Source organism: Myotis lucifugus, unplaced genomic scaffold (assembly GCF_000147115.1).
Source record: "Myotis lucifugus unplaced genomic scaffold, Myoluc2.0 scaffold_37, whole genome shotgun sequence".
In the NCBI taxonomy this organism is placed as follows: domain Eukaryota; kingdom Metazoa; phylum Chordata; class Mammalia; order Chiroptera; family Vespertilionidae; genus Myotis; species Myotis lucifugus.
In genome coordinates, this window is record NW_005871085.1 from 6,675,354 (window position 1) to 6,701,430 (window position 26,077).

General features: G+C 44.0%; 1 protein-coding gene across 1 annotated transcript in view; it reads right to left on the reverse strand.

The window, feature by feature from the left end:
- The window catches only part of RAB3B (RAB3B, member RAS oncogene family), a 60,196-nt gene that overhangs the window by 33,261 nt on the left and 858 nt on the right, over nt 1-26,077 (reverse strand). The window contains 1 exon segment of the mRNA XM_023752822.1: nt 18,613-18,840. Within this exon segment, the coding sequence (XP_023608590.1) occupies nt 18,613-18,840 (228 nt within the window).

A 26,077-nucleotide genomic window follows, 5' to 3' on the forward strand; every position in this document is an offset into this window, starting at 1 on the left:
CCAGAGGAGGTTATACTTGAACTGAGTGTTTAAAGTCAAATGGAAGTTTGCTGGTGGAAAATGGTGAGGAGAGATTAATCCCTAGGGAGTAGGGAAAGCAAGAAGCCAAAAAGGGCACCCTAACTCTCACAGCCAAGAGGAGCCTAAGGAGCCATGACCATGAAATGTAACATGGTAACCTGGGTGAGATCCTAGGACAGAAAAGGGATATTAGGCTAAAAACTAAGGAAATTCGAATGGACTATGGACTTTGGATAATAATTATGTGTCAATGTTGGTTAATTAGAACAAATGTACCACATAAATGTAAAATGATAATCATAGGGGAATCCGGGTATGGTATAAAAGGGAACTCTGTACCATCTTTGTAATTTTTCTAGAAATCTAAAACTGTTCTAAAAATAAAGTTTTGTTGTTTGTTTTTAGTGCATCCTGTGTTTAGATTGGGGTTTGGAGAACACGTGGATGGAGCACAGACTGCTTGAAGGGTGAGTGACTGAAGACGGGTCTGGGAAGGTAAGAAAGGGCCTAGAGAGCCCGGCAAAAGGAATTTATTGGGTATCGAGGATGAGCCCTCTCTGGATTTTAAGCAACAGAGTAACAGCATCAAGAGAGCAGAAGGAGGGACATCCAGTTGGGCTGCTGCTCCAGTCTAAGGGGGAGATCATAGGAATTTGAGGTAGAAAAGGGGCAGAAGAGAGAGCCAGGCTCCCCGTTGGCCCTGGACACATGTTTATGGAACAGGACAGACGAGGAAATGCATTCAAGAAAAACTTGGGAGAGAGAATTGATAGCTCTTATGAACAAGAGCTCAGAGGAATAAAGGAGGACGTCAGTTTTGAGCCGGGGTTTGCGGTTGGGGTGCTCAGAACAGGGGGCATAGGCATTCCCTTGGATTTGACCTCGCATCTATCTCCCCTTTCCTCCCCCACCTCTGGACCTGAGCACGGAGCCTCTGCGGTCATTAGCACAAAGTCGACAGACTTCACAGAGGAAGGTGAGAAGCACAGGAGTACAGAGAGGATGAGTTTCCAGCTGTAACCTGGCAACCGAAGGTGTGGGGCAATGGTGTAGGGGGAGGGGAAATTTGCAGAAGGAAGGAGTTATAAATCCTCATTGAATGTCCTCCTCTACTCCCACCCCTGCCCTTAACAACACACCAGACAGGATCCAAGTAAGCTAGCAGAATCTCCCCCCTTTGAAGGCAACTGGGCATCTTCAGGGGCAGAGCACTTCTACTCTCTCCACCCACTGAACATGGGGGTAAAAGGGCCATGAGTCACATCTAATTTCTATACCTTCTAAACCCCACAGCTCATAATCCTAAAAGTGGTTGTAACCAAGAGCAGTCCAACAGTACGGCACAACAGAGCACTCGTGAACTTATCCAGCACCACCACTCACTGTGTAACTTAAAGCAAATTTATTGAGCACCTAATACGTTACAGGAAACTGAGGTTCAAAACATCGTGACTTGTCACACTGCTGGTGCCATGTGTTCATCCTACTTGTACCACAGCTGGACTACTCAAGCTTCCACACCTCCTCTCACACGGTGCCGGAACGTGCGGCAGCTCCTTACAGATGAGCACAGTAAGTGCCAAGTCACTCAGTTATATACCTACATACAGTGCTAGTGTCGGACAACTTTGGATGCCCGTTAGAATCACTGGTGAAGTTGTCGTGGGGTGGACAGAAGAGGGCTGGTAGAGAGGGAGGGTGCCGGAAAGCAAGCAGAAGACAGTTTGCAACAGATAATCCATTCCTTTCTGGGAGTGTTTGCTTCGAGGCTCTAAATTTCAGCTGTGACACGGACTCTAAGCCACCGGTGAGGTCCCTGGCGTAGGACAGGGCAGTCTGAAAGGCAGTTGGGTATGAAAAGAACACCAGCTCTGGAGGCAGACAGCCCTCATTATGAATCCCAGCTGTGCTATTTACTAGTCTTGGTAAGATTGGGCCAAGTTCCTTTAGTTTCCTCACCTTTTCTGTGCAGAATAGTTGTGATGATTACCCAGACAAAGCATATAAAGCACCTCCACAGCAGAGTTGCTGCCCAGGAAATTATAACTCTCAACATACTGAGTGCTTTCTAAGCACTCAAGTCCTTACTGACATAACAAGGAGGGGGGAGGTACAGGGCACGGGGCACACATGAGTTTCGAAGTCAGATTAATTTCAGTTCAAATCTGCACTCTGCCTCTTGCTATTTGAGTGAACCTGGGGAAGCTACCTAACTTCTCCTGACCTCAGTTTACCTGTCTGTAAAATAGGAATTATAACAGCACCTAGCTCACAGGGTTGTTGTAAGGATGGAGTGAGTTGATAAAAGCACTGAGCACAGTGCTGGTCTTAGCCAGTGCCACTGTCAGCTCACACCAGCCCTGTGGGAGGTATTATCAGTCCCATTTGACAGGTCAGGACATTTTGGATAAATGGTAGTTGCCACAATAATTATTGATATGTGAAGGTAAGAGGGACACCAGGCATTCAGAGAAAGAATGGCACCCCCACCAGGCTCTGGGCCCCTAAAAGCAGGGATAGGGATCAAGAAGATGAAAGGCCCTCACCCCTCCTTCCATGCCCCCTACACAGCCACTCTCTGTCCTGGGGCCATCTGTCTGCGTTTTGTTGCACCTTTTATCCCTCCATTCATGTCAGTCATGGCAAGAAGCCCACGACTCCCAGACCATCTGTGCTCCCTGGACTCTGGTTCCCACACAGCTCTGTACGTCATTTCTTCTAACCCCATGGCCTCCCCTCCCTCCGGAAAGCTTTCCCTGGCCTTCTGAAATTCACAGTCGGTCATCAGAAAAATCTCTTTTTCCTCAACCTCTCTTCTGGATGTTTTCTTCACTTCCCTGCTGCAAGTGAACCCTAGCTCTCCCTGAGGACACAGCATCCCCTAAAGCCCCAAAGCTATAGCTGCGTCCTCTCTCACCACCTTTGAGTCACTGGGCCAGGAGGTGGGGTACATGTTGCTTCTGAACCCTGCTTCCAAATCATTCTGCTTCCCTCCTTCAAAAAACAAAACACCTCCAGCTTTGAATCTCACATCATGAGATTATGCCGCCCACATATCCCTCTACTGACCCGTGAGCAGCACCTGTTCCTCTCTCCATAATTCTTGTTTATTTAAAATCCACACAGACGAGCCCAGCCAGCATGGCTCAGTGGTTGAGCATCAACCTATGAACCAGGAGGTCACGGTTCGGTTCCTGGTCAGGGCACATGCCCAGGGTAGCGGGCTCAATCCCTGGTGGGGGGTGTGCAGGAGGCAACCGATCAGTGATTCTCGCTCATCCTTAATGTTTCTATCTATCTCTCTTCCTTCTTCTCTGAAATCAATAAAAATTCATATATATTTAAAAACAAACTCATTTAAAAACTAAAATGAAATCCACGCAGATGAGCCTTCCAACATCTTGGACTCTCATTTCCTCGAACTCCTCTCCTCCAGTGACGTGGATCTCTAACCCTAATTCAGCCGCTCACTCTCATAATCCTATCTCCCACCCTTTCATTATCATTAGTAATTCCAAGCATCCCACTCTGAGTTCACTGTGTTCTTTCCTGTTCACTCCTAAACTCCCAGCTTCATGGTCTTGGACCCCTGCCATCTTTTCACTGTCCTTCCCCCACGCGTCCTCACCTCTCTCTCTCTGCCCGGCTTGAATTCTGTGGTCAGTTAAGACAGTGGCTTCCCTGCACGCACCCCGACTCCCTTGCCTCTCCTTTGCTTTGTCACACTCACTCAGCAAAACAACACTCTCTAAAGCCAGCCCTCTGCCTATTCTGTGACTGTATCCACAGAGCAAAACAGGGTTAGAGAAAAACATACAACCTTGCTTCAGATTCATGAATTCATGAATCTAAATTTATGATCACGAATTTCAAGTGGAACCTTAATCAGCAATCAGATTACATTTCCCTCTTCTATTCATCCTCCCACCTTCCTAGGTGACATTCGCCTCTCAATTCACCCCCTATCATCCCCCTCGGCTGATGACCTTGCTTCCTACTTCATCAGAAAATTGCATCCAAGAGAACTCCTGCCGGCACATGCAGCCCTTAGCTGCACCTGTGCCCACACCCCCTGCTCTCTCCCCTGTTGATGTGGAAGCACAGTCTGTGCTCATAGCAAGGCTTCACCCTCTGCTTGTGATCCCATCCCCTCTCACCAACTCAAGGATATTGTCCCAGCAATTCTCCTCTTTCTCCTATACCAGTGGTCGGCAAACTCATTAGTCAACAGAGCCAAATATCAACAGTACAACGATTGAAATTTCTTTTGAGAGCCAAATTTTTTAAACTTAAGCTATATAGGTAGGTACATTGTTATTAACTTAATTAGGGTACTCCTAAGCTGGCCTTTGCTAAAAACGTCCTCAGTCTGATTGAGGTACGTTTGCTGAGGTCGACCCCTTCCAACTCTCCCATCCACACTCGTCTTGTATACTTGTTTCGTCTATCTTTTGTCACCCGCGCGCAATTTGCGGACGCGACTAGCACTAACCACTGCACAATGAGACTGCTGACTGACTGGCTCATTCTACTCGTCACGAATCGCGCGCGAACCTCCCCCGCGCCGCGTCTCCCGTCGCCCGACCGACCGACCGACACCCCCACTTCTTCTAATGCCACTTCTTCAAAATAGACTCGCCCAGGCCGAAAACCGACTTCTGCACATGGGCCACGAAGTTTCAACCGCACTGTACGGGCGTGCCGGCACGTGGTATTTTGTGGAAGAGCCACACTCAAGGGGCCAAAGAGCCTCATGTGGCTCGTGAGCCGCCGTTTGCCGACCGCTGTCCTACAGCATCAGTTTTGTGTTTTTTTGTTGCTTTGTCAGTTGCTTGGTTTGTTGACCTCTAGTAGATGGTTCCACCAGCACACAAACTGCTACTTCTCCCGTCTTTAAAAACAAAACACAAAAACCTCTTCTGACTCACTTCCCCCTTCACTTTCAGCTACCACCCATTTGTCTCCTCTTCCTAAGAGCAAAAATTCTTTCATTTTTATTATTATTGAAAGTGCCATGTATAGTTGGTGTCGTCCATTCCCTTCTCCCACTCCTATGAGGCTTTCATCCTCATTACTCCAACCAAACTGGTTACCAATAAACTTCAAGTTGCTAAATTCAATGGTCAATTCTCAGTCCTCATACTCATGACCTAGCAGTAGCATTTGACACAGTTGATCTCTCCTTCCTCTGTAAAACTCGATCTCTATTTGACTGCAAAGACACCACACTTTGCCTTTTCAGTTGCTCTTTTTCAGTCTCTTATGCTGATTCTTCTTCATCTTCCCAACATCTTAGTGTTGGAATGTCGTTGGGCTCGGCCCTAGTTCTATTTCTTCTAGCTTCACTCCCTCTCCTGTTGATCTTATTTGACTTCATGGTTTTAAGTGCCACCTATGTGCTGATGACTCCCTCATTTATATCGACAGCCAGGGCCCTGAACTGCAGACTCATTTACCCAACAGCCTATACCAGTGGTCGGCAAACCGCGGCTCGCGAGCCACATGCGGCTCTTTGGCCCCTTGAGCGTGGCTCCTCCACAAAATACCACGTGCCGGCATGCCCGTACAGTGCAGTTGAAACTTCGTGGCCCATGCGCAGAAGTCGGTTTTCAGCCTGGGCGAGTCTATTTTGAAGAAGTGGCATTAGAAGAAGTGGGGGGTGTCGGTCGGTTGGGCGACGGGAGACGCAGCGCGCTGGGGAGGTGCGTGCGATTCTTGACGAGTTAAGTGAGCCAGTCAGTCAGCAGTCTCATGTGCAGTGGTTAGTGCTAGTCGAGTCCGCAAATTGCGAGCGGGTGACAAAAGATAGACGAAACAAGTATACAAGACGAGTGTGGATGGGAGAGTTGGAAAGGGTCGACCTCAGCAAACGTACCTCAATCAGATTGAGGACGTTTTTAGCAAAGGCCAGCATAGGAGTACCCTAATTAAGTTAATAACAATGTACCTACCTATATAGTTTAAGTTTAAAAAAATTGGCTCTCAAAAGAAATTTCAATCGTTGTACTGTTGATATTTGGCTCTGTTGACTAATGAGTTTGCCGACCACTGGCCTATACTATTGCTCTACCTGTTTATCTCATAGGCATCTCAAACTTAACATAACCAAAACTCAGCCCCCAATTGTCTCCCCAAACCCTGCTCACCCTATAGTATCTTCCCTATCTCTGTTAGAGGCATTTTCAGCCTCCCAGTCACTCAGTCCAAACCCTCAGCATCATTCTTGATACTCCTCCCCCTTCCTTCTCTCCCCACATCCAATTAATCAGCAAATCCTTCCAGCAATATTTCCAACATATACACAGAATCTGACCACTTTCACTACCACCACTAGTCCCTCCCTACTTCAAGCCTCCATCATTCCCTGCCTGGATCGTTACGAATCCTAACTGATCTCCCCTGCTTCTGCCCTGTGCCTGTCTATAATTTATTCCTGAAACAGGCATAATCCTGCCTCAAGCGATCCTATTAAATATTAAAGTGTAAGTCACTAAAATGTTCTGGAATTAGTAGTGATGGTTGCACAATTTTGTGAATTCTAAAAATCACTGAACTGAATACTTTTAAATGGTGAATGTTATGATATATGAATTACACCTGAACTTTTAAAATACATTATTAAGTACAACACAGATTGGGTTCTGGAACTGTAAAAGGACATTAGTTGAAAAACTACTGAAATCTGAATTAGGTCTATAGTTTAGATAATAATAACGTACCAATTTTAATTTCTTAGTTTTGACAAATACACCATGGTTATGTAAGATGTTAACATTAGGGAAACTGGGTGAAGGATATATGGGAATTCTGCACAATCACTACAAATTTTAAATAAATCTAAAATTATCTAAAAATAAGGTTTACTTTAAAAATGTAAGTCAAATCATGAAATTCCACTGCTCAAAACCCTCCCATCTCATTCTGAGGAAAACCCAAAGCCTTTAAAAATATTTTTGAGAACCCTGGCCAGTGTGGCTCAGTTGGTTTAGCATTGTCCTGTGCACCGAAAAGTTGCTAGTTTGATTCCCGTTCAGGGCACATGCCCAGGTTGCAGTTTGGTCCTCAGTCTGGGTGCATGTGGGAGGTAGCCAATCAGTGTTTCTCTCTCTCCCTCTCCCTTCTTCTCTCTCTAGAAGTCAATAAAAACATATTTTTAAAACAATCCTTAAAAAAATGTTTTTTGAAGAAACTCTATACAGTTTTTTATAATGGCTGCACCACTTTACATTCCCACCAACAATGTACAAGACCACCAATTTCTCCACATCTTTGCCAATATTTATTATCTTTTGGTGTGTATTTTTAAATAATAACCATTCTAATATGTATGAGGTGATATCTTGTGGGTTTTATTTGCATTTTCTTGACCAGTGGTGCTGAGTATTTTTCATATATACAGTAGTCCCTCTTATCCACAGTTTCACTTTCCAGTTTCAGTTACCCATGACCAACTGTGGTCTGAAAATATTAAATGGAAAAGTCCAGAAATAAACAATTCATAAGTTTTAAATTGCATGCCATTCTGAACAGCGTGATGAAATCTTGTGCTATCCCTCTCCTTCCCATGCAGGACATGAATCATCCCTTTGTCCAGCATACACACGCTGTATACACTGTCCGCCCATTAGTCATTTGGTAGGCCTCTTGGTTATCAGAGAGAGAGAGGGACCACATTCACATATTCTTATTATAGCATATTGTTATAATTATTCTATATTATTATTAGCTATTATTGTTAATTTCTTTTTTAAAAAAATATATTTTATTGATTTTTTACAGAGAGGAAGGGAGAGAGAGAGTTAGAAGCATCGATGAGAGAAAAACATCGATCAGCTGCCTCCTGCACACCTCCTACTGGGGATGTGCCCACAACCAAGGTACATGCCCTTGACCGGAATCGAAACTGGAACCTTTCAGCCTGCAGGCCGACACTCTATCCACTGAGTCAAACCGGTTAGGGCTATTGTTAATTTCTTAGTGTGCCTAGTTTATATATTACACTCTATCAAAGGTATGTATATAGGAAAAAACGTAGTGTATATAGGATTCAGTACTATAAGGCATCCACTGGAGATCTTGGAACCTATCTCTTGCAGATAAGGGGGGGCTACTGTACCTGCTGGCCATTATATGCCTTTTTTGGAGAAATGTCTGTTTAAGTCCTTAGAGAGAACTACCTTATGATCCAGCAATCCCACTTATGGGTGTGTACCCAAAAGAATTGAAATCAGATCCCAAAGAGATATCTACCATCCCATGTTCATGGTAGCATTATTCACAATAGCCAAGATATGGAAACAATACAAACGTCCATTGATAGATGAGTGGATAAAGAAAATGTGATATGTACATACAATGGAATATTATTCAGCCTTTAAAAAGAAGAAAATTTGCCCAGCCAATATGGCTCAGTGGTTGAGCATCGACCCATGAACCGGAGGTCATGGTTCGATTCTCGGTCAGGGCAGATACTCAGGTTGTGGGCTTGATCCCCAATAGGGGATGTGTAGGAGATAGCCAATCCATGATTCCCTTTCATTATTGATGTTTTTATCTCTCCCTCCCTCTCTTTTCCTCTCTCTCGAAAATCAATAAAAACATTTTTTTAAAAGAAGAAAATTCTACCATTTGCAAAGATATAGGTGAACCTGGAGGGTATTATGCTAAGTGAAATAAGCCAAAAACAGAGAGGCAATGTTTTTATTTATATGAGGTATCTAAAATAGTCAAACTCATAGAAGCAGAGAATAAAACAGTGGTTATAAGTTCTAGAGATCTGCTGCACAATATAGTATCTAAAGGTAATAATACTGTATTGTTGTGCACTTAAAAATTTGTAAGAGGGTAAATCTCCTAAGTGTTCTTAAAACTTTCTGTACCTCTCCAAGGCATCATTCATGCCCATGGTATCATCTGTATTTGTGCACATGTTTATCTCTTTTGCTACTTTCAGTGCCCCTGAGTCTGACCAATCCCTCCTGCACTGCCTACCACAGTCAGGCACAAAAGGGGTCCTTGAAAGCAATCATGCGTTTTCAAATGCCTTTTTTTTTCCTGCTTGTAAAGATCTTCCCCAACATTAACCTGAAAAACTCTTACGTATCTGCTAAGACCCAGCTCAAATGTCCCCTCCTTTATGAAGCCCAAAATTACTCTGTCAGGCGGAGGTAGCAGCTCCTTCCGCTGTGTCCCACAGCACTTTCTTCATCCCTTTATTATGTCATTAACTAGAGGCCCAGTGCACGAAATTTGTGCACTCGGGGGGGGGGGGTATCCCTCAGCCTGGCCTGCAGCCTCTCGCAGTCCGGGAGCCCTTGGGGGATGTCCAACTGACAGCTTAGGCCCACTCCCCATGGGCCTAAGCCATCAGTCAGACATCGTTAGTGCTGCTGTGGAGGCAGGAGAAGCTCCCACCACTGCCACTGCACTCACCATCTGTGAGCCCGGCTTCTGGCTGAGTGGCGCTCCCCCTGTGGGCGCACACTGACCACCAGGGGGCAACTCCTGCATTGATCATCTGCCCCGGTGGTCAGTGTGTATCATAGCATCTGGTCATTCTGCCATTCAGTTGATTTGCATATTCGCCTTTTATTATATAGGATATTGTATTGTAGCTATTTATTTGTCCTCTTATGACAGTGCCTGGCATATAATAGTTACATGACACATGTTTATTGAATTAAGAAATCTGCAAAACTGCTTATAGGTTATTTCCTTTTCTCCCACAACAATTTGGGTAGAGGCAGGGGTTCGTGTGCCCAAAGAGTGGAGGCCCCTTGAATAGCCAATGAGGATTACTGGTTAATGTATTTGCAAATTACAGAGGCCTACAATTCTGATTTGACTTCCCATAGTTTCTGTTGTGATTTCAGAGATCAGATTAAACCTCCTTCAGCAGCTGGCTCCTACAGACTCTGGAGAGATGAAAGTGTCAACATGTCTCTGCAGCCACACCAGGAAACTTGCTGCCTAGAAAAATCAATTCTGATTATCATAAGAGCTGAGTATGGGATGTTGTACTCAGGAACTGTCTCCATATTCCTGGAGCCGTAGGGACCTGTCAGAGCCTCCGAGTCCCTATTCAGCTTCCAGCCTCTCCTGTGCTCCCCATTGGGCCCCTCTGTTGAGAGACCCAGGTGGCAAGATTTCACCTTTCTGAAGGTGGCAGGAGAAGCACTGGGATATGTTAGGAGACCTCATGGTGAGCCACCAGTAAAGTCGTATCTCTCTCTGGACCCCAGCTGCTGTGATGAGCTCTTGTGGTTACCTAACAAGGTGACAGGCATTCTCAGCAGATAGTGTGAGCCTAAGACACAGATAGTACCTGTTTGAGGCAGTTAGCATCGGGGGGCTCTCAGGAGAGGGAACTGGAGTTGGAGCAGGGGTGGGCAAACTTTTTGACTCGAGGGCCACAATGGGTTCTTAAACTGGACCGGAGGGCCGGAACAAAAGCATGGATGGAGTGTTTGTGTGAACTAACATCTTAATCACCAGAACCTGTGAATATGTTACCTTGCGTGGCAAAAGGGACTTTGCAACTGTGAGTAAATTAAGGTTTTGAGATGGAAGATTATCCTGGATTATTCATGTGAGCTCAAGGTAATCACAAGGGTCCTTATGAAAGAAAGACAAGATGGTCAGAAAGAGAGAGACTGGAAGGTGTTATACCTCTGGCTTTGAAGATGGAAGAAGGGGCCCCAAGAAAAGGAATGCAGGAGGCCTCTAATAGCTGGAAAAGCAAGTAATGGACTCTCTCTGAGAGTCTCTAGAAGGAATGCAGGCCTGCCAACACCCTGATTTTAGCCCAGAGAGACCCATTTTGAACTTCTGATTGTCAGAACTGTACGATAATATGTGTTGTTTTAAGCCACTAAGTTTGTGGTGATTTGTAAGAGCTGCAATAGGAAACTAATATAGATGCCCATGAGACAGCTGCCCAATCCTACATAATAAAAGCCTAAGTGTCTGGTTGTCCGTTCAACCAAAGCATAATATGCTAATGATATGCTAAGGCTTCTCAACCACTCGTTATGATGTGCACTGACCAGGCAGGGGAAGGAAGACCTACTCTTGCACAAATTTCGTGCATTGGGTCTCTGGTCCTATATAATAAAAGGCTAATGTGCAAATCAACTGAATGGCGGAACAACAGGTCGCTATGATGCACACCGACCACCAGGGGACAGACGTTCAATGCAGGAGCTGCCCCCTGGTGGTCAGTGCACTCCCACAGAGGGAGCGCCACTCAACCAGAAGCCCTGAGCACAGCGGCAGTGACGGGAGCCTCTCTCGCCTCCACGGCAGCGCTAAGGATGTCCAACTGATGGCTTAGGCCCATCCCCTGTGGGCCTAAGCCATCAGTCGGACTGCAAAAGGGTGCAGGCTGGGCTGAGGGAACCTCCCAAGTGCACGAATTTTGTGCACCGGGCCTCTAGTTGTAAATATTTGTTAAATGATTGCTCAAGAGCCACAATCCCCCTTAATCTAGGTTTCTGGTATGATTATCTTTCCCACATTCCTAAACTCCATTACATTTTTTAAAATATATTTTTATTGATTTTTTTTTTTGAGAGAGAGAAACATTGATTGGCTGCCTCCCACATTCACCCCAACCAGGGATTGAGCCTGCAACCTGGGCATGTGTCCCAACCAGGAATAGAATTGGCAACCTTTCAGTGCACAGGATGATGCTCAACTAACTGAGCCATACTGGCCAGGGCTTCATTACATTTTATTGTACTCTTATATCACTGTTCCTAAAGTATAGGCCTTTGACATTCACAATTTTAATATTTGCTAGTTTTAATATTTCAGAGTGACTCCAAAGCCATGTGGTGACCTAAAATTTAATTGAGGCTGCATGTGGAAATAAGGTACTTGGCTAGTCAGTGAACCTAGCTGACTGCCCAACAGCCCCATCTCACCTGATCTGATTCTCAGCTCTTGGTTACATAGGGAGTCATATCATCACTGTGGAATTCAAGATTCCCAGGAAATCTTTTAAGACTCCTCCTATTTTCTCCAGCTTTCATCATTCTGCTTAACCTCCCTTTGGAGTTCATGCTTACCTGTATCTATCTCTTTAATTATAAGAAGGGCTATTGGAAGAGGAACCCTCTTTTCCCCCCTCTATGAGGAAGACTGTCCCTGGAGATAGAAACTTCCACTGCAGACCTGGGTAGGATGCTTTAGGTCTTAAGAATGAACAAGTCTCCCCTAACCGGTTTGGCTCAGTGAATAGAGTTGGTCTGCGGGTCCCAGGTTCGATTCTGATCAAGGGCATGTACCTTGGTTGCGAGCACATCCCCAGTAGGGGGTGTGCAGGAGGCAGCTGATCTATGTTTCTCTCTCATCAATGTTTCTAACTCTCTATCCTTCTCCCTTCTTCTCTGTAAAAAAAATCAATAAAATATATTTTTTAAAAAAGAATGAACAAGTCTGGGTCACATGGATTTTGACCTTGGGTACATATTGTCCGAGCTAATTGCAGCTAGCGACTCAGAACAGCCTGTGATTGGATTTGTGTGTCTATCTGACTCCAATGTGAAGTATTAGCAAGATCCACTTCCCAGAAGACTTGAGCCATGTGCGTCATCCTAGCTTTTACCAGTAATAAGACTGTCATATTACTCCCCATCTCTCTGCCTCCTGCATTTATCTCTCTATTGAATTCAACCATAAGTTGGGAAGAAAAGGAGTATCATTTATTGATCTCCCTAGAATCTTAATACAAATTATTTGTTGTGTTTACTCTGTGCCAGGCACTATGTTGTTGCTTTCTACACATTGTTTTTTAAATCATCACCAAAACATCAAGACAAATATAATAATGAAGGTACATTTAAGCACCCCACTGCCTGAGGGCCTCAGAGGAGGGAGCTGAAGAGGAAGAAAGAAGAAAGAGAACAGTAATGTCAGGCCAGGCTCAAGAGTAGGGACAGTGGCCTATAAATCCTTCACAAAACACAGAGTTCTTGAACCCTCAATAGAAGAATGCTGGACAGGCCTGCCAGTCCATTCCTGTCTTTATAACAGTAATCCTAGACACATGAGACACTACTTGACATACAAGTCACCAAACAAGCCTCATGGGTGGGACTGGGAAAGAGAATATTCTATCTTTCCACAATGGAGGCCCCTGCCACCACTTCCCAGGCCTGTGGTGAGCTGGTGTGGAGAAGGTCATCAGCTCAGCTAGCCTTTTAAATTGTAAAAAAAAGGCTGAGAACACCGAGCCTGAGAACCCCAGCTGCAAGCGGGGGGATGAGACCTAAGTCACAGTTCAGTGATTCCTGAGCTCTGCGTCCCAGTGCCTGGGTTTGAAACAAGTCTATTATTTTCCTTCAGGGCCCTTACCACAGGTAAAAGTGGGTATTTTTGATTCATGAACTTAGTATTTATCTCCCCTACTAGAGTGTACACTCTGTGAGAGCAGGAAGAGGGTTTCCCCAAAGCTAGCAGAATGCCTGGCACAGAGTGAGCACCAGATAAATGCCTACTGGATGAATGAAAGAATGAAGTTTATGCCTGGCTCCGAAGAAGTTATTTGACATTTCTAACCTCAGTCATTCTTTAAGGAGGTAACTGCCTCCCTGAGTCAGAGGGAAGGTATGAAAGACACAAAGAGTGATTTAAAGCACATACAAGAATTCACATGGCGGACACTATCCTGTCTCCTTCTGATCTACTCAAGGTTTCACAGTTCTCCTTGGGCTTCCCATTCCATTTCTTCACTTGATCTTCACAACAACCATGAGGGAAGAGAAGCAAGAATTACTTTTTCCACTTGATAGTTGGGGGAACAAACCTGTGGAATTGATGGGTCATTCATACCTATCACGCAATAACTGTAGGGCAGAGCCAGGACTCCAAGTCCTAGGTCAGCTTGGTCCTCTCAGACCCGGATGCTTCCCTTGACCAGCACCAGACACAATAGCCCCTGCAATGGGCCTCACATAGAGGCAGTGAAAGGCCCTCTGCCGCTCTTCTCTTCCCACAGGTCTCCAGGGGTTGCTTGGCAACCAGCACCCAGCAGTAAGTGGCCTCTAGTCAGGTTTGTTGCTGTGGAGCTTCCAAGTCTCTCTCCCTTCACACCTGTTCCTGCTCTCATTCGCTATTAATAAGACTTCTCTCCCCAGTATAATTCTCTCCTCTGATCCACAATAATTAACCTCCCAGGATACACAGGGGGCTCTCAGGACCCTATGTGGGGAGGGACCCCAGAGAACCAGGCACTACCAATGGCTTCATCATCCAATATCCCCCAGATAGGATAGAAACTCCTTTTGTGAATGGTCCTGCTCAACGACGCTCATACCTCCTCTTTGTCCCTCTCCACCTTCCACCCTGACAATGGCTTTCTGAAATCCCCTGGGTGAGATCAAATGGGCTGGAGAAATTTAAAGGAATGCTTCATGCTGTGCTAGTGAGTCCCTGAATACTGTTCCAGCACTCCTAGAACCACGTACGGAAACCTTGGGAGGGGCCCGGTCACTCTTTGCATGTGGATCAAGAGCAGAGAAAGAAAGGGACCTAAATTTTATTGTGCTCCTAATACTGTTACCATATCTAGATCCCCCAACAAGCCGGTCAGGCTTTTACCGCTGAAGATGTTATCTAGTCACAGAAGTGAAGTAACTTACCAAAGCTCACACTGCTTAAAAAAAATTATAGAAATTTTGCTTACGAAAGTAAATATATATGAGTAGAGATGTATTTCTTCCTCTCCCTATACAATAAATTAATCATCAAATTCCGTAAATTCTAGTCCTAAATCTCTATCCTCATTTCCAACTCTTATGTCATTTTTATCTTAGTGTTATGTACCAAATGTTTATATCCTCCCAAAATTCACATATTAAAGCCCTGACCCTCAGTGTGGCTATATTTGGAGATAGGTACTCTAAGGAAGTAATTAAGGTTAATTGAGGTCATAAAATTAGGGCCCTGATCTAATAGGATTAGTGTCCTTATAAGAAGAGCTCCCTCATTCTCTCCATGTGTACACACCAAGGAAAGGCCACGTGAGCACACAGCAAGAAGGCAGCTGTCCTCTTGCCAGACATCAGCCCTGCTGGCACCGTGGTGTTGGACTTCCAGTCTCCAGAACTGTGAGAAAACTAATTTCTGTTGTTTAAGCCATCTAGTCTGTGTTGTTTTGTTATGGCAGCCCAATGAAGCTAATAGACTTAGCTCAAACCCTTATAACTTGACCAAACTACTAGTTTCTTTGCTTCCCTCCCATCTACCCTCCAAACTGAAACCAGAGATTTTTCTAAAATGCAAATCTAACCTTGTTAAAACCCATCTATGGCTTTCCAATGCCTATGGTAATTGTCTCCAAATTTATACCCCTATTAAGTAAGAAAAATGTAGGCATAGCACCCACAATATTTGTGTATTTACTTAAATTGCATATATATACTTCTACTGTACACAAAAGATGTTAAAATACATACAGTGACATAAATACTATTTAAATGTTTAAATTTTAGTGTATTTATGAACAGTTCAGAAAACTTTTTTACAGAAAAGCACATATGCATACACACACCAAGAAAACCCTTTCCTCATTTCTCTATTAGCAAAAGCAATGTGATTGACTATGTCAAATCTAATTAGATCATCACTGATTTTACCTCAAAACATGGCTGACAATGAACTTGTGCTAGGAGTCAGAGAAATATCACTTCAGCCATTTTCTGTGCTCATGTGGGCTCACTATAATTAGTGCAGTCTTCAGCCAGAGGTTTCTTTGCAGGACTGTTTTAAGCCACATATCCATTGTGGGTTCATTTAGTTAAAATTAGGTAGTATAATCAATAAATCCACTTAACCAGGCACAGGAAAACGGCAAAAACTCGAGATGGACTAAAAATGAATGAAGAGTGAGGGAGCCACCACTGCCAACCCCTTAGAAGGGCAGAATGACTATTGCTACCTAAAGATTTTTTGAATGTAGAATATGTAACCATCTAAAGTGGAGATCAAATGAAGACATTTTGTCAATATATATAGAAAATGTTAGTCTACATTTACTTTCTCTTCATAGACAAAGTAAACTAACAGTTTCTTCAGCTCCCTAAGGAGTCATCAAGCATTTACCCTCTGACCCATGGCAAGAACCTTCTGTTTGTTGTGCCATCTGATAGCCTCTCCAGAAAAGTTAACTCGACACCCCATCCCTGCTCTTTCAGAGCCTTGCTGTAGTTAAACTGTCTTGCTCACCATGCCCCAAATATCCTGTGTTCTCACACACCCCACCCTGCTGTGTGTTGGCTGCAAAGAAAATGTCAGATAACATAAGCAGAAGCACTTGGCACATAATAGGTACTTAATAAATGCTTATTGATTCTCACCATGAGGTAAATTAGATCAGTGGTTCTTCAATTTTAGCCTGCCTCAAAAACCACCTGGAAGGCTTGTTATAACACAGACTAGAGGTACGGTGCACGAAATTCATGCACCGGAGAGAGGGTCCCTCAGCCCGGCATGCACCCTCTCGCAGTCCAGGACCCCTCGGGGGATGTCCACCTAAGCCAGCAGTCGGACATCCCTCTCGCAGTCCGGGACCCCTCGCTCCTTACCGCCCGCCTGCTCACTGCTCCTTAGCACTGCTGTGGAGGCAGGAGAGGCTCCCACCACCGCAGCTGTGCTTGCCAGCCCTGAGCCCAGCTTCTGGCTGAGCAGCGCTCCCCCTGTGGGAGCGCACTGACCACCAGGGGGCAGATCCTGCATTGAGTGTCTGTCCCCTGGTGGTCAGTGCGCACCATAACTATCGGTCGTTCTGGCCGTTCCGCTATAACGGTCGCTTAGGCTTTTATTATATAGATTATTGGGCCATACCCCAGAGTTTCAGATTCAGTGGATTGAAAGAGGGGCCCGAAAATTTGCATTTCTAACAAATTCCCAGATGATGCTGACGCTGCTGATCCAGAGACCCCACTTCTAAAACCAATTAACTAAATGGTCTGTAGAGCCTCTGACATTTCCAATGATTTATGATTCTTCAACGCTTTTAATAGAGACAAAATGAACAAAATAAACTTTTATCTAAAATATAGGTTCTATAAGGTCTAATGTGCTTCTCAACAGTATAGAGAAAAGAGCACATAATTTAGATTCAGAAGATCTAAGCTGGAATCCCACTTTATAGCTGTGTGGTCAAACTAAAGCAAGCTAATATTCTCTGAAACTGAATATTTTTCCTTCTATAAAATAGGAGTATATTAAAATAATACCTGCCTCTTGGGGTTAATTATAAGGTAATATTAATATATTGAAATAATTTATAAAAAGAAAAGTACTGTATATGGACTATACCAATAAGATATATGTACTATGTATTAATGTACATTTAACAAATTGAATAATGAATAATACATTTTGAATACTTAAAATCAAAAATGTTCAAAATTTCTAATCTCAATGCTAATTCATTATTGAAAAGTATATGATCTACATGTTGCTATATCATCTCAACAATATATATATATTTTTTTTTATTAGTACCACTGGTAAGCACCAATAATAGTAGCTGTGATGGCCAGCTAACAAGACGGCCCCCCATGATCCTCATCTCCCAGGATTCATTGTATAGTTTCCTTCTACGTTGAATCAGTGACCAATAGAATACTTTAAGGCTGAGCAATAAGAGACATTGCCACTTCCCCTTTGAACTCTTGGATCTTTCCAAGAGCTGGGGGAAGCCAGCTGCCATGCCATGAAGAGACTTAAGCAGCTCTGTGGAGAGAGCCACCTGGGAATGAACTAAGGCAGCGGTTCTCAACCTGGGGGTCGCGACCCCTTTGGGGGTCGAACGACCCTTTCACAGGGGTCGCCTAAGACCATCGGAAAACACATATATAATTACATATTGTTTTTGTGATTAATCACTATGCTTTAATTACGTTCAATTTGTAACAATGAAATTGGGGGTCACCACAACATGAGGAACTGTATTAAAGGGTTGAGACATTAGGAAGGTTGAGAACCACTGAACTAAGGCCTTCTAACAGGCCAGTACCACACATGTGAGTGAGCCACCTTTGAAAGGGATCCTCCAGCCCCACTCAAGTCTTCTGATGATTGCAACCCAAGCTGACATCTGGCCGCAAGCTCATAAGAGGCTACAAGCCAGAAACTCTTAAATGTTCAAGTCACAAAAACTGTGCGGTAATGAATTATTATTGCTGTTTTAAGCCATCAGGTTTTGAAGTGATTTGTTATGCAGTGATAGATTATGAATACAATAGCTAACATTTATTGTGCATTAACTATGTTCTAGGAACTATATAAGCACCCATAGCCCTATGATGTAGATGCTAGCTCCAAAGCCTAGATTCTGTCACTATTCATACAGGCCAGAATAAAGCCTCTTAGGATAGTTAAGCAGCAGAAGCAACGGAGCCTCCAGAGGAGAGAAAACTTGTATAAAACCAGCAAGGGGCACTCCAGGGGCAAGACCAGCAACGACATTAGTGTCTGATGCTGTAAGACCCAGAAGTTCCAAACCGGCCCCACCCCCTAACCCTGGTACTAGCAGACTAGTCCCCTGTCAGGCCAATCCTGCCCAAGATGCCTGGGACTCACCCAGATCTGCAGCTTCACTCGCTTCTCATTGCGGTAGACTGTCTTCACCTTGAAGTCGATGCCCACAGTGCTGACGAAGGCTGGGGTGAAGGTGTCATCAGCATAGCGGAAGAGGAAGGAGGTTTTGCCAACGCTGCTGTTGCCGATGATGAGCAGTTTAAACATGTAGTCAAAATTCTGGTCGGAGGCATCTTTGACCCCGGCTTTACTATCGGTCACTGAAGCCATCTGCAGGAGAGACCCGTGGTCACTCAGGAACACATCTCTAGTGTCACCAACCTTTTAATGGTCACTCCGCCATTCACGTACTCATTCCCACCCCAGCATCACTGAGGAAACACACACTCCTCAGAATCACCCCACCACTGCACCTGTCCCAATGTTGTCTCAGGATGAGGTGGAACCCAGCTCCTCCCATTCATTCCTTCAGCAAATATTTACCGAGCACATTGCTTTGGGTCAAACCCTGTGCTGGGCATGGGGAATACAAATATGAATCAGACATGGTGTCTACCCTCTGAGTGGCCACAGATTAGAGTGAAAAAGCACATAAACTCATAGTAACAAAGTCTTGGCTAAGGAAGCCCACAGGAAGCATCTAACCGAACCTGGAGGAATGGTGGTCGAGGAGGGTCTCCTATGGGAGGCAGCTCCTGAGCTGAGTTGTGAGGTGGGGGTGGTGCGGAAAGGCAAAGCCAAAACAGCAAATACATGAACATTTCAGGAAAGACCCTGTACAAGGCTATCATTCCCATTTCAAGAACTTTTATGGCTCCCCACAGCTCTGAAGATCAAGCCCAATCTGTTCAACTCGACAAAGAACCAGAGAATAAACTCTCTAAACTTTATCTTCCCCTAAGTCTTCTCCCTACCAACCTGTGCAACCTTATACCAGATTACACACTTTACTCCAAACATGCAATATTTCTTGCTTTTGTCCCATTAGATATGTATTCTTTCTTTCTGCCTAGACATTCTTCTCCTAATCAACTCCTGCTCACCCTTGTAGATCCGATGAAGTCTCCCCTACCGGTGCATGGCAGGGGCATGCACTCCTGCCCTGTACTCCCAGAGCACTCTAACAGCACTTTCTACTATTTCAGAACTGTTCACTATTCTAGCTCCTCCTTTAGACCAAACATCTGAGACTTAAAGTACTTCGTTTCTGCCTCTCTAGCTTCTAGCACAAGTCCTAGTACATGATCAGCACTAAGGAAGTGTGCCCTGAATTAATAAGAGTCACATCCTCACTCTGGGGCCCAATCTCATCATCTGGAAAATGGGGAGAACAATTTCTGCCCTGCTCTCCTCACGGAGCTGTTACAGGACTCAAATAAGATAACAATGAGTAAGACCTTCATAAACTGGTAAACCCCACACAGGTGTGAACATAAGTCATTCTTATTCCAAATCCTTCAAAACATAGATCCTTTGTTTATTGATTGATTCATTCAGCAGTATTTATTACATGCCAGGGCTTCCCTGAAACCCCAGCCCTCTCAGACCTGCCACCCAACCTCCCTTTTTCTCGAACACTTGAATCTGAACTTTATAATCCAGCACTTGGTCCCACAGTCTTTGAATGTGTAATTGCTTTTTCTACATCTCACCAGCTGTAGGTACCCTGCTTCTCCCTATGTGATCTCTTTTTGTGTTCAGCGCTGGGTACTTAGACATGTTGGGTGAGTAGTCAGGGGACGGTAGGGAGACAGCCCTAATGTAAGGTCATGTTCAGGTGTCACTCCCTTTATGAATTCCTGCTAGGAGTGAGACCGGTGAATTTATCTCTATGAGCCTCTCCAGTGAGTTGTAAGGTTAAAGCTCTCCTGAAGAAAGGTCAGACAAATACGTGGGATAATTAATTAGAAGCCCTTTAAGAATACTTCGTTAAATATGCCACCACTAGCCTGTGGTGGCCTCTGTTCTTTCCTCTCGTTTCTCCCAGCTCTCAAGCCTTTATCTGAGACCCGCAGCCACATTTCCTGTATCAATCTGCTCCATGGCAAGGCTCACTAGGCAGGCATAGAACATTCCCTGGACCCCTGGCAACTGAGGCATAGCATTCGCATGGAAGAAGAAAGTGATATTGGAGGGAAGGGTGCTTAAACTGTCTCATAGCCCTAACTTTTCAGTTTTTCATGGTACAAGATGCAGAGCCTATTTTAAGAATTGGCAAAGGGATTATGCTTTTTCTAACTAAAACAAGGGAAGCAACCACAATGCCCTCACACTATCCTCTGCTCAGCTGCCGGCCATCTTTATTTACAAGAGAAAATTCCAATTTTGAAAGTGTAAAAATTTAGAAAAAAGCTTAAAAGTACAAAGAGAAATTTTTAAATGACCAGACATCCCCTCCATTCAGAAACTGCCATTGTTGTCCTAACCAGTTTGGCTCAGTGGATAGAGCGTCGGCCTGTGGACTGAAGGGTCCCAGGTTCGATTCTGGTCAAGGGCATGTACCTTGGTTGCGGGCACATCCCCAGTGGGGAGTGTGCAGGAGGCAGCTGCTCGATGTTTCTAACTCTCTATCCTTCTCCCTTCCTCTCTGTAAAAAATCAATAAAGTATATAAAGAAAAAGAAACTGCCATTGTTAACATGTTAAGTGTATTTCTTCCCTTCTCATGCAATAAAATGCCATCTATTTTAAATTATATCCTATTTGTTAATTTAAAAAGTAATACACACATTGAAAATAATTCAAATAAATGTTTACTATTTGTAAGCACTACTTTATCACCATCTGCAGTTTGCATTATTTTCTTAATTTTTAGCATAAAAGTAAGTAATATGGAACCTAAAGGTTTACAATGAAAAAACAAATAACAAAAAACTCCCACTTGGGGGCGGGAGGCAATGGGGGGGATAAGGACACATATGTAATACCTTAATCAATAAAGAAAAAAAATAAAAACTTAAAAAAACAAACTCCCACCCGTGATTCCCAATCTCTGGTCCCTCTTCTCAACAGCAAACATGTTACCAATTCATTAATCCTTCAGAGATAGTCTTTGTAAATATAAGCATAGAGGTCTGTTTATATTTTTATCTGTATATAATGATAACATACTATAAATTCTAGTCTATATTTTCTATGCACATTTTAACAGCTAAGATATTTTCACTAGTTTTGTACCCTGCTCCTTTTCACTTAACATATTTTACTAGACTTTTAAAACTCTTCATAAATATTATTTCAATTGACTGTTACATTATATTACATCTAAGGATGTGTCATATGACCAATTCTTTAATGTTATATATTTGTTATTTTTATATTCTTAATTATTATAAACTAGAGGCCCGGTGCATGAATTCATGCAAGGGTGGGGTCCCTTGGCTTGGCCAGCGATCGGGCCAATCGGGGCCGCAGGAGGTTGGCTGTGAGAGTGCACTGACCACCAGGGGGCAGCTCCTGCATTGAGCGTCTACCCCTTGATGGTCAGTGCATGTCATAGCAACTGGTCGTTCAGTTGTTTGGCTGCTTAGGCTTTTATATATAGATCAAAACACAGTGACCATTTCTTTACATAAATACTTGTTCAATTTCCTGTTTATTTCCTCAGAAGCGATCTTAGAAGTGGAACTGCTGGTCAAAGAGTAACTTTGCTAAAACATAGATATGATCCATACCTCAATTTTATGTCCTTTATTTTATCCTCTAAATAAACCTGGGAGATAAAATTGAAATGACAAAATTATTATTTCCATTTGATCAAGAAGGAAACTGAGAGCCAGATATTAGGAGGATTTGCCCACGCCTCATAGCTACCGGCTGAGACTAGACCTAGTACCATGCAGCAGTGTTATGGGAAAGTTCAAAATCCCAGGCCAACTCCTCAGCTGAATTTCTTGGGCAAGTCAAGTGGCCTCTCTAAGCCACAGTATTTTTACCTTAAAATAGAGAAAATACCACCTATTTCACAGACCTGTGGTGCAAATATGTAAATAATCTGGCATAATTTCCTGGCCCATGTGAGGTACTCAATAAATATTATTTCACTGGCCCCTTTAATTTACCTCTGCAGTCAAATCTTGTTCAACTACCCTCTCCCTGATCTGGGCTACATTATTTGAGCTTGTTTTACAGTTAACTATCTGCCTCCTCTCCTGGAACAAGCTGAGTTGTATCCATCCTTACACCTGCCAATACTGGATCTATAGTAAATCCTTAGGGCATATTATTCCTTTCAATAAACGTTTAGTGAGCATTTGCCATGTGCCAGACTATCAATGTAAATGTTATATTATTGGTCTTCATTTTTCTGACGCAGCTATTTACACTCTTAGATTCCTGGAATTAGGAGGGATTTTGGAGTGGCGGCTTTATCACAACAAAAAGCCTAGCTCCTGGTCCAGCTTTCCCAGTAACTCAGTGTAAATGTATGAACTTGGGGGTAAGTCACTTAAACTCTGAGCTTCAGTGTCCTCATCTATGATATGATGATATTACCTACCTTGCAAGGCTGCTGTGAATTTTAAACAAGAGAATGCATGTAAGTGTGTTTCACTGTGTAGATAAAACTGCATGTGGCCTCCCGTAGAATCAGCCTTTATGAGCTACGTCTGCCACAGGTGTGAGCGTGAGGAGCTAGGCAAGAGTAAAAAACAGTTTCAATTCCTGCCTGATCCACTGCCCTTCGTTTTACAGGTCAAAATTTGAGGCTCCACAAAGAGAAGTGATTTGTCCAAAGTCACATAGCAAGTCATGACCAGAACTTCTGTGATCTAATGACTCCCAGATTAGACTGGACTTAGAGGGAAAAAAAACTGCAACAATTTTAGAGGGAGTAAAGAAGCATCCCCGGCCCGGATGATGTTGCTCAGTGGTTGAGCATCAACCTAGGAACCAGGAGGTCACAGTTCAATTCTCGGTCAGGGCACATGCCCAGGTTGTGGGCTCCATCCTCTGTATGGGGTATGCAGGAGGCAGCCGATCAATGATTCTCTCTCATCACTGATGTTTCTATCTCTCTCTCTCCCTTTCCTTTCCTCTCTGAAATCAATAAAAATATATTAAAAAAAAAAAAAGCATCCCCAGCGCCCTGAGCATCTCTATCCTAGCACTTGCCACACTGTTTATGTGCACACAGCGTAGCTTTCCCAGTAGGTAGTGTGAGATCAGGAAGAGGCAGAGGGCAGAGAGGTTCAGTTGGAAGGCACGTTCAGATGTAAGCCCCCAAGGGGATCTTTTCAAGATGGGGCTACCCAGACACTTGGAAGAGAGGTAAAAAGCATCCTAGTGAGCAGCTGCCCAAGGCAGATTGAAGCAGAGAGGTCACTGCACACGGCGCATGCAGAACCACACTTGTGAGATAAGGATCAAACATATCTTCCCTCTCTTTTGTGACAGTTACATAAATGATAGAGCCTGGTAGCTCACTGTCTCCGTGACAAGCCATATAGATGAAGGCCCAGGGACCATCTGGGAAGTCATCCCTGGTTCCTGGCTAGGCAACAAAGAAAACGGCTCCTCTAAGAGTTGGTGTGAGAAACAAATAGAGTGTTCAGTCTGATAGGCAGCAGAAATAAGCACCTAAGAAGCCAACTTCAGCCAATAAAGGGGGAGGGGAGAGGAGAGGAAAGAGGGCCCTAAAATCCAGCAAGAGGAGATCAATTCAATAGATGCAGTGAATAGATGAACTCTCCTGATGGAAAAGGCATATGATTGAGTCAGGAGACCTGGGGTGAGCCTTTGCTCTCTCCACAGTTGTGTAACCTCAGGCAGATCACACCCTGGGCCTCAGTTTCCTCACCTATAAAATGAGTTAATAAAATGACTCCCTGGCAAACTGTTGTAAGAATTAAAACCAGTCTACGGGAGAGTGCTTTATAAAAACCCTTCATCTTTTTTTTTTCTTTTTTGTCTGTGTGCTTCATGTTTTCTTATCTCAGGTCATCCTGGGTAGTGGAAATAGCCTGGGGTTCCAAACCAAACAAACCAGATTGGGTTTCTGTGTCTATCATTTATTATCTGTGAGATCTTGGCAAGAAATTTCACATGACTAAGCCAGTTTCCTCATTTGTAAAAGCATTATTGGGAAGACCGTAGTCAATGTCGGAAAAGCATGTAGGTAGTATATGACCTATAAGAGGTGCTCCTATTGGGAACTTTTATCAATGAGGAATAAAGAGGGAGTTGGGCATATGTGGACCTCACCCTAGTAGATGCAACCTCCTCCCGAAAGCCATACTCTACTAATTTTTCTAATTCAACCTTTCTTTAGGTCATTCCCCACTGACAACTCATCACCACCACCCAGCATACCTCCTCATTGTTTCCCCACAGAAGCAGCTGCCATTTTTTGAGCACCTACTAAATGCCAGTGTTTTCAATGCATTCTATCTTGCATAAATAGAAGCTTGGAAAATGTTCACTTCCTTCTTTCTCCAGGATGGAGACAGCCATGGGTGTGGTCACTGACAGAATGTAGGCACACTTGTATAATAACATAGTGGTCTTTCTCTTTTGTACAGTGCTTTATAGATTATGAAAGTTCTTTTCCCCCACATTATCATATATAATCTTCACAACAATTTTTGGGGGGTAGATAAGGAAATTGAGGCAGTGGTACAACCACAGCTCAATTATTCATTCAATCAACATTCACTGAGCACGTACTGTGAGCCAGGCCCTGTGCTGCACTCTGGGGAGATGAAGAGGAACCGTAAGGAGTTCAAGCTGAGATGGGAAACCTTTTTAAACATCCTATAGGTTACTGATGCCTCCTTTCATATCATAACCCTTAAGAAAATGAAGATTTATTTCTTGGGCTAGAGATCATTTTTGAATTTAGCCTCTGATAGGAACATACTTTATTCTACTACAGGCTAAATCCTTCATGACGAGAAAGTCATCCCTGACCCATCATCCTCTAACAAAATGTCTCTCCTCCGGCTAACACAGCACCAGGGCTTCTATTACCACAGACAGGGCTTTTCAGGGACTTCCATTGTTTTCTACCCTTTATAGGCACAGAACAGGTGGGCATCCACCTGTACACACACACACACACAGACACACACACACACACACACACACACACACACACCTAATTTCATTCACTATCCCCCACCCTTTTCCATCTGGATTCTGAGAAATTGGGATGGAGGGCCCTGTCTTCCTCCCATCTCCCTCCACATTTCTAGTAGCTTCCAGAGGCTGCTGCCCTGCTCCCCTTCAAGTCTCTTCTCACACCTGGACTCCAAAATAGTCAGCCTGTGGATGAATTTTCCTGTCCATGGTTCTCTTCGTCTTGTCGCTGATCACAGGTGGCCGTGTCATGGGGTCCAGTGTCTGGGTCCCCTTGGCAGCCTTCTGAGGAGCTAAGACACTGCTAGAGCCTGGGTTCCCATGGACTCCACTCTGGTCCCCCATCATCTTCCCACTCTCATACCTCCTCCCCAGCCTGACCCAGCGCACCCACCACCCGAAACTCTCCAAGTTCCCTGACAGCTCCTGCACTC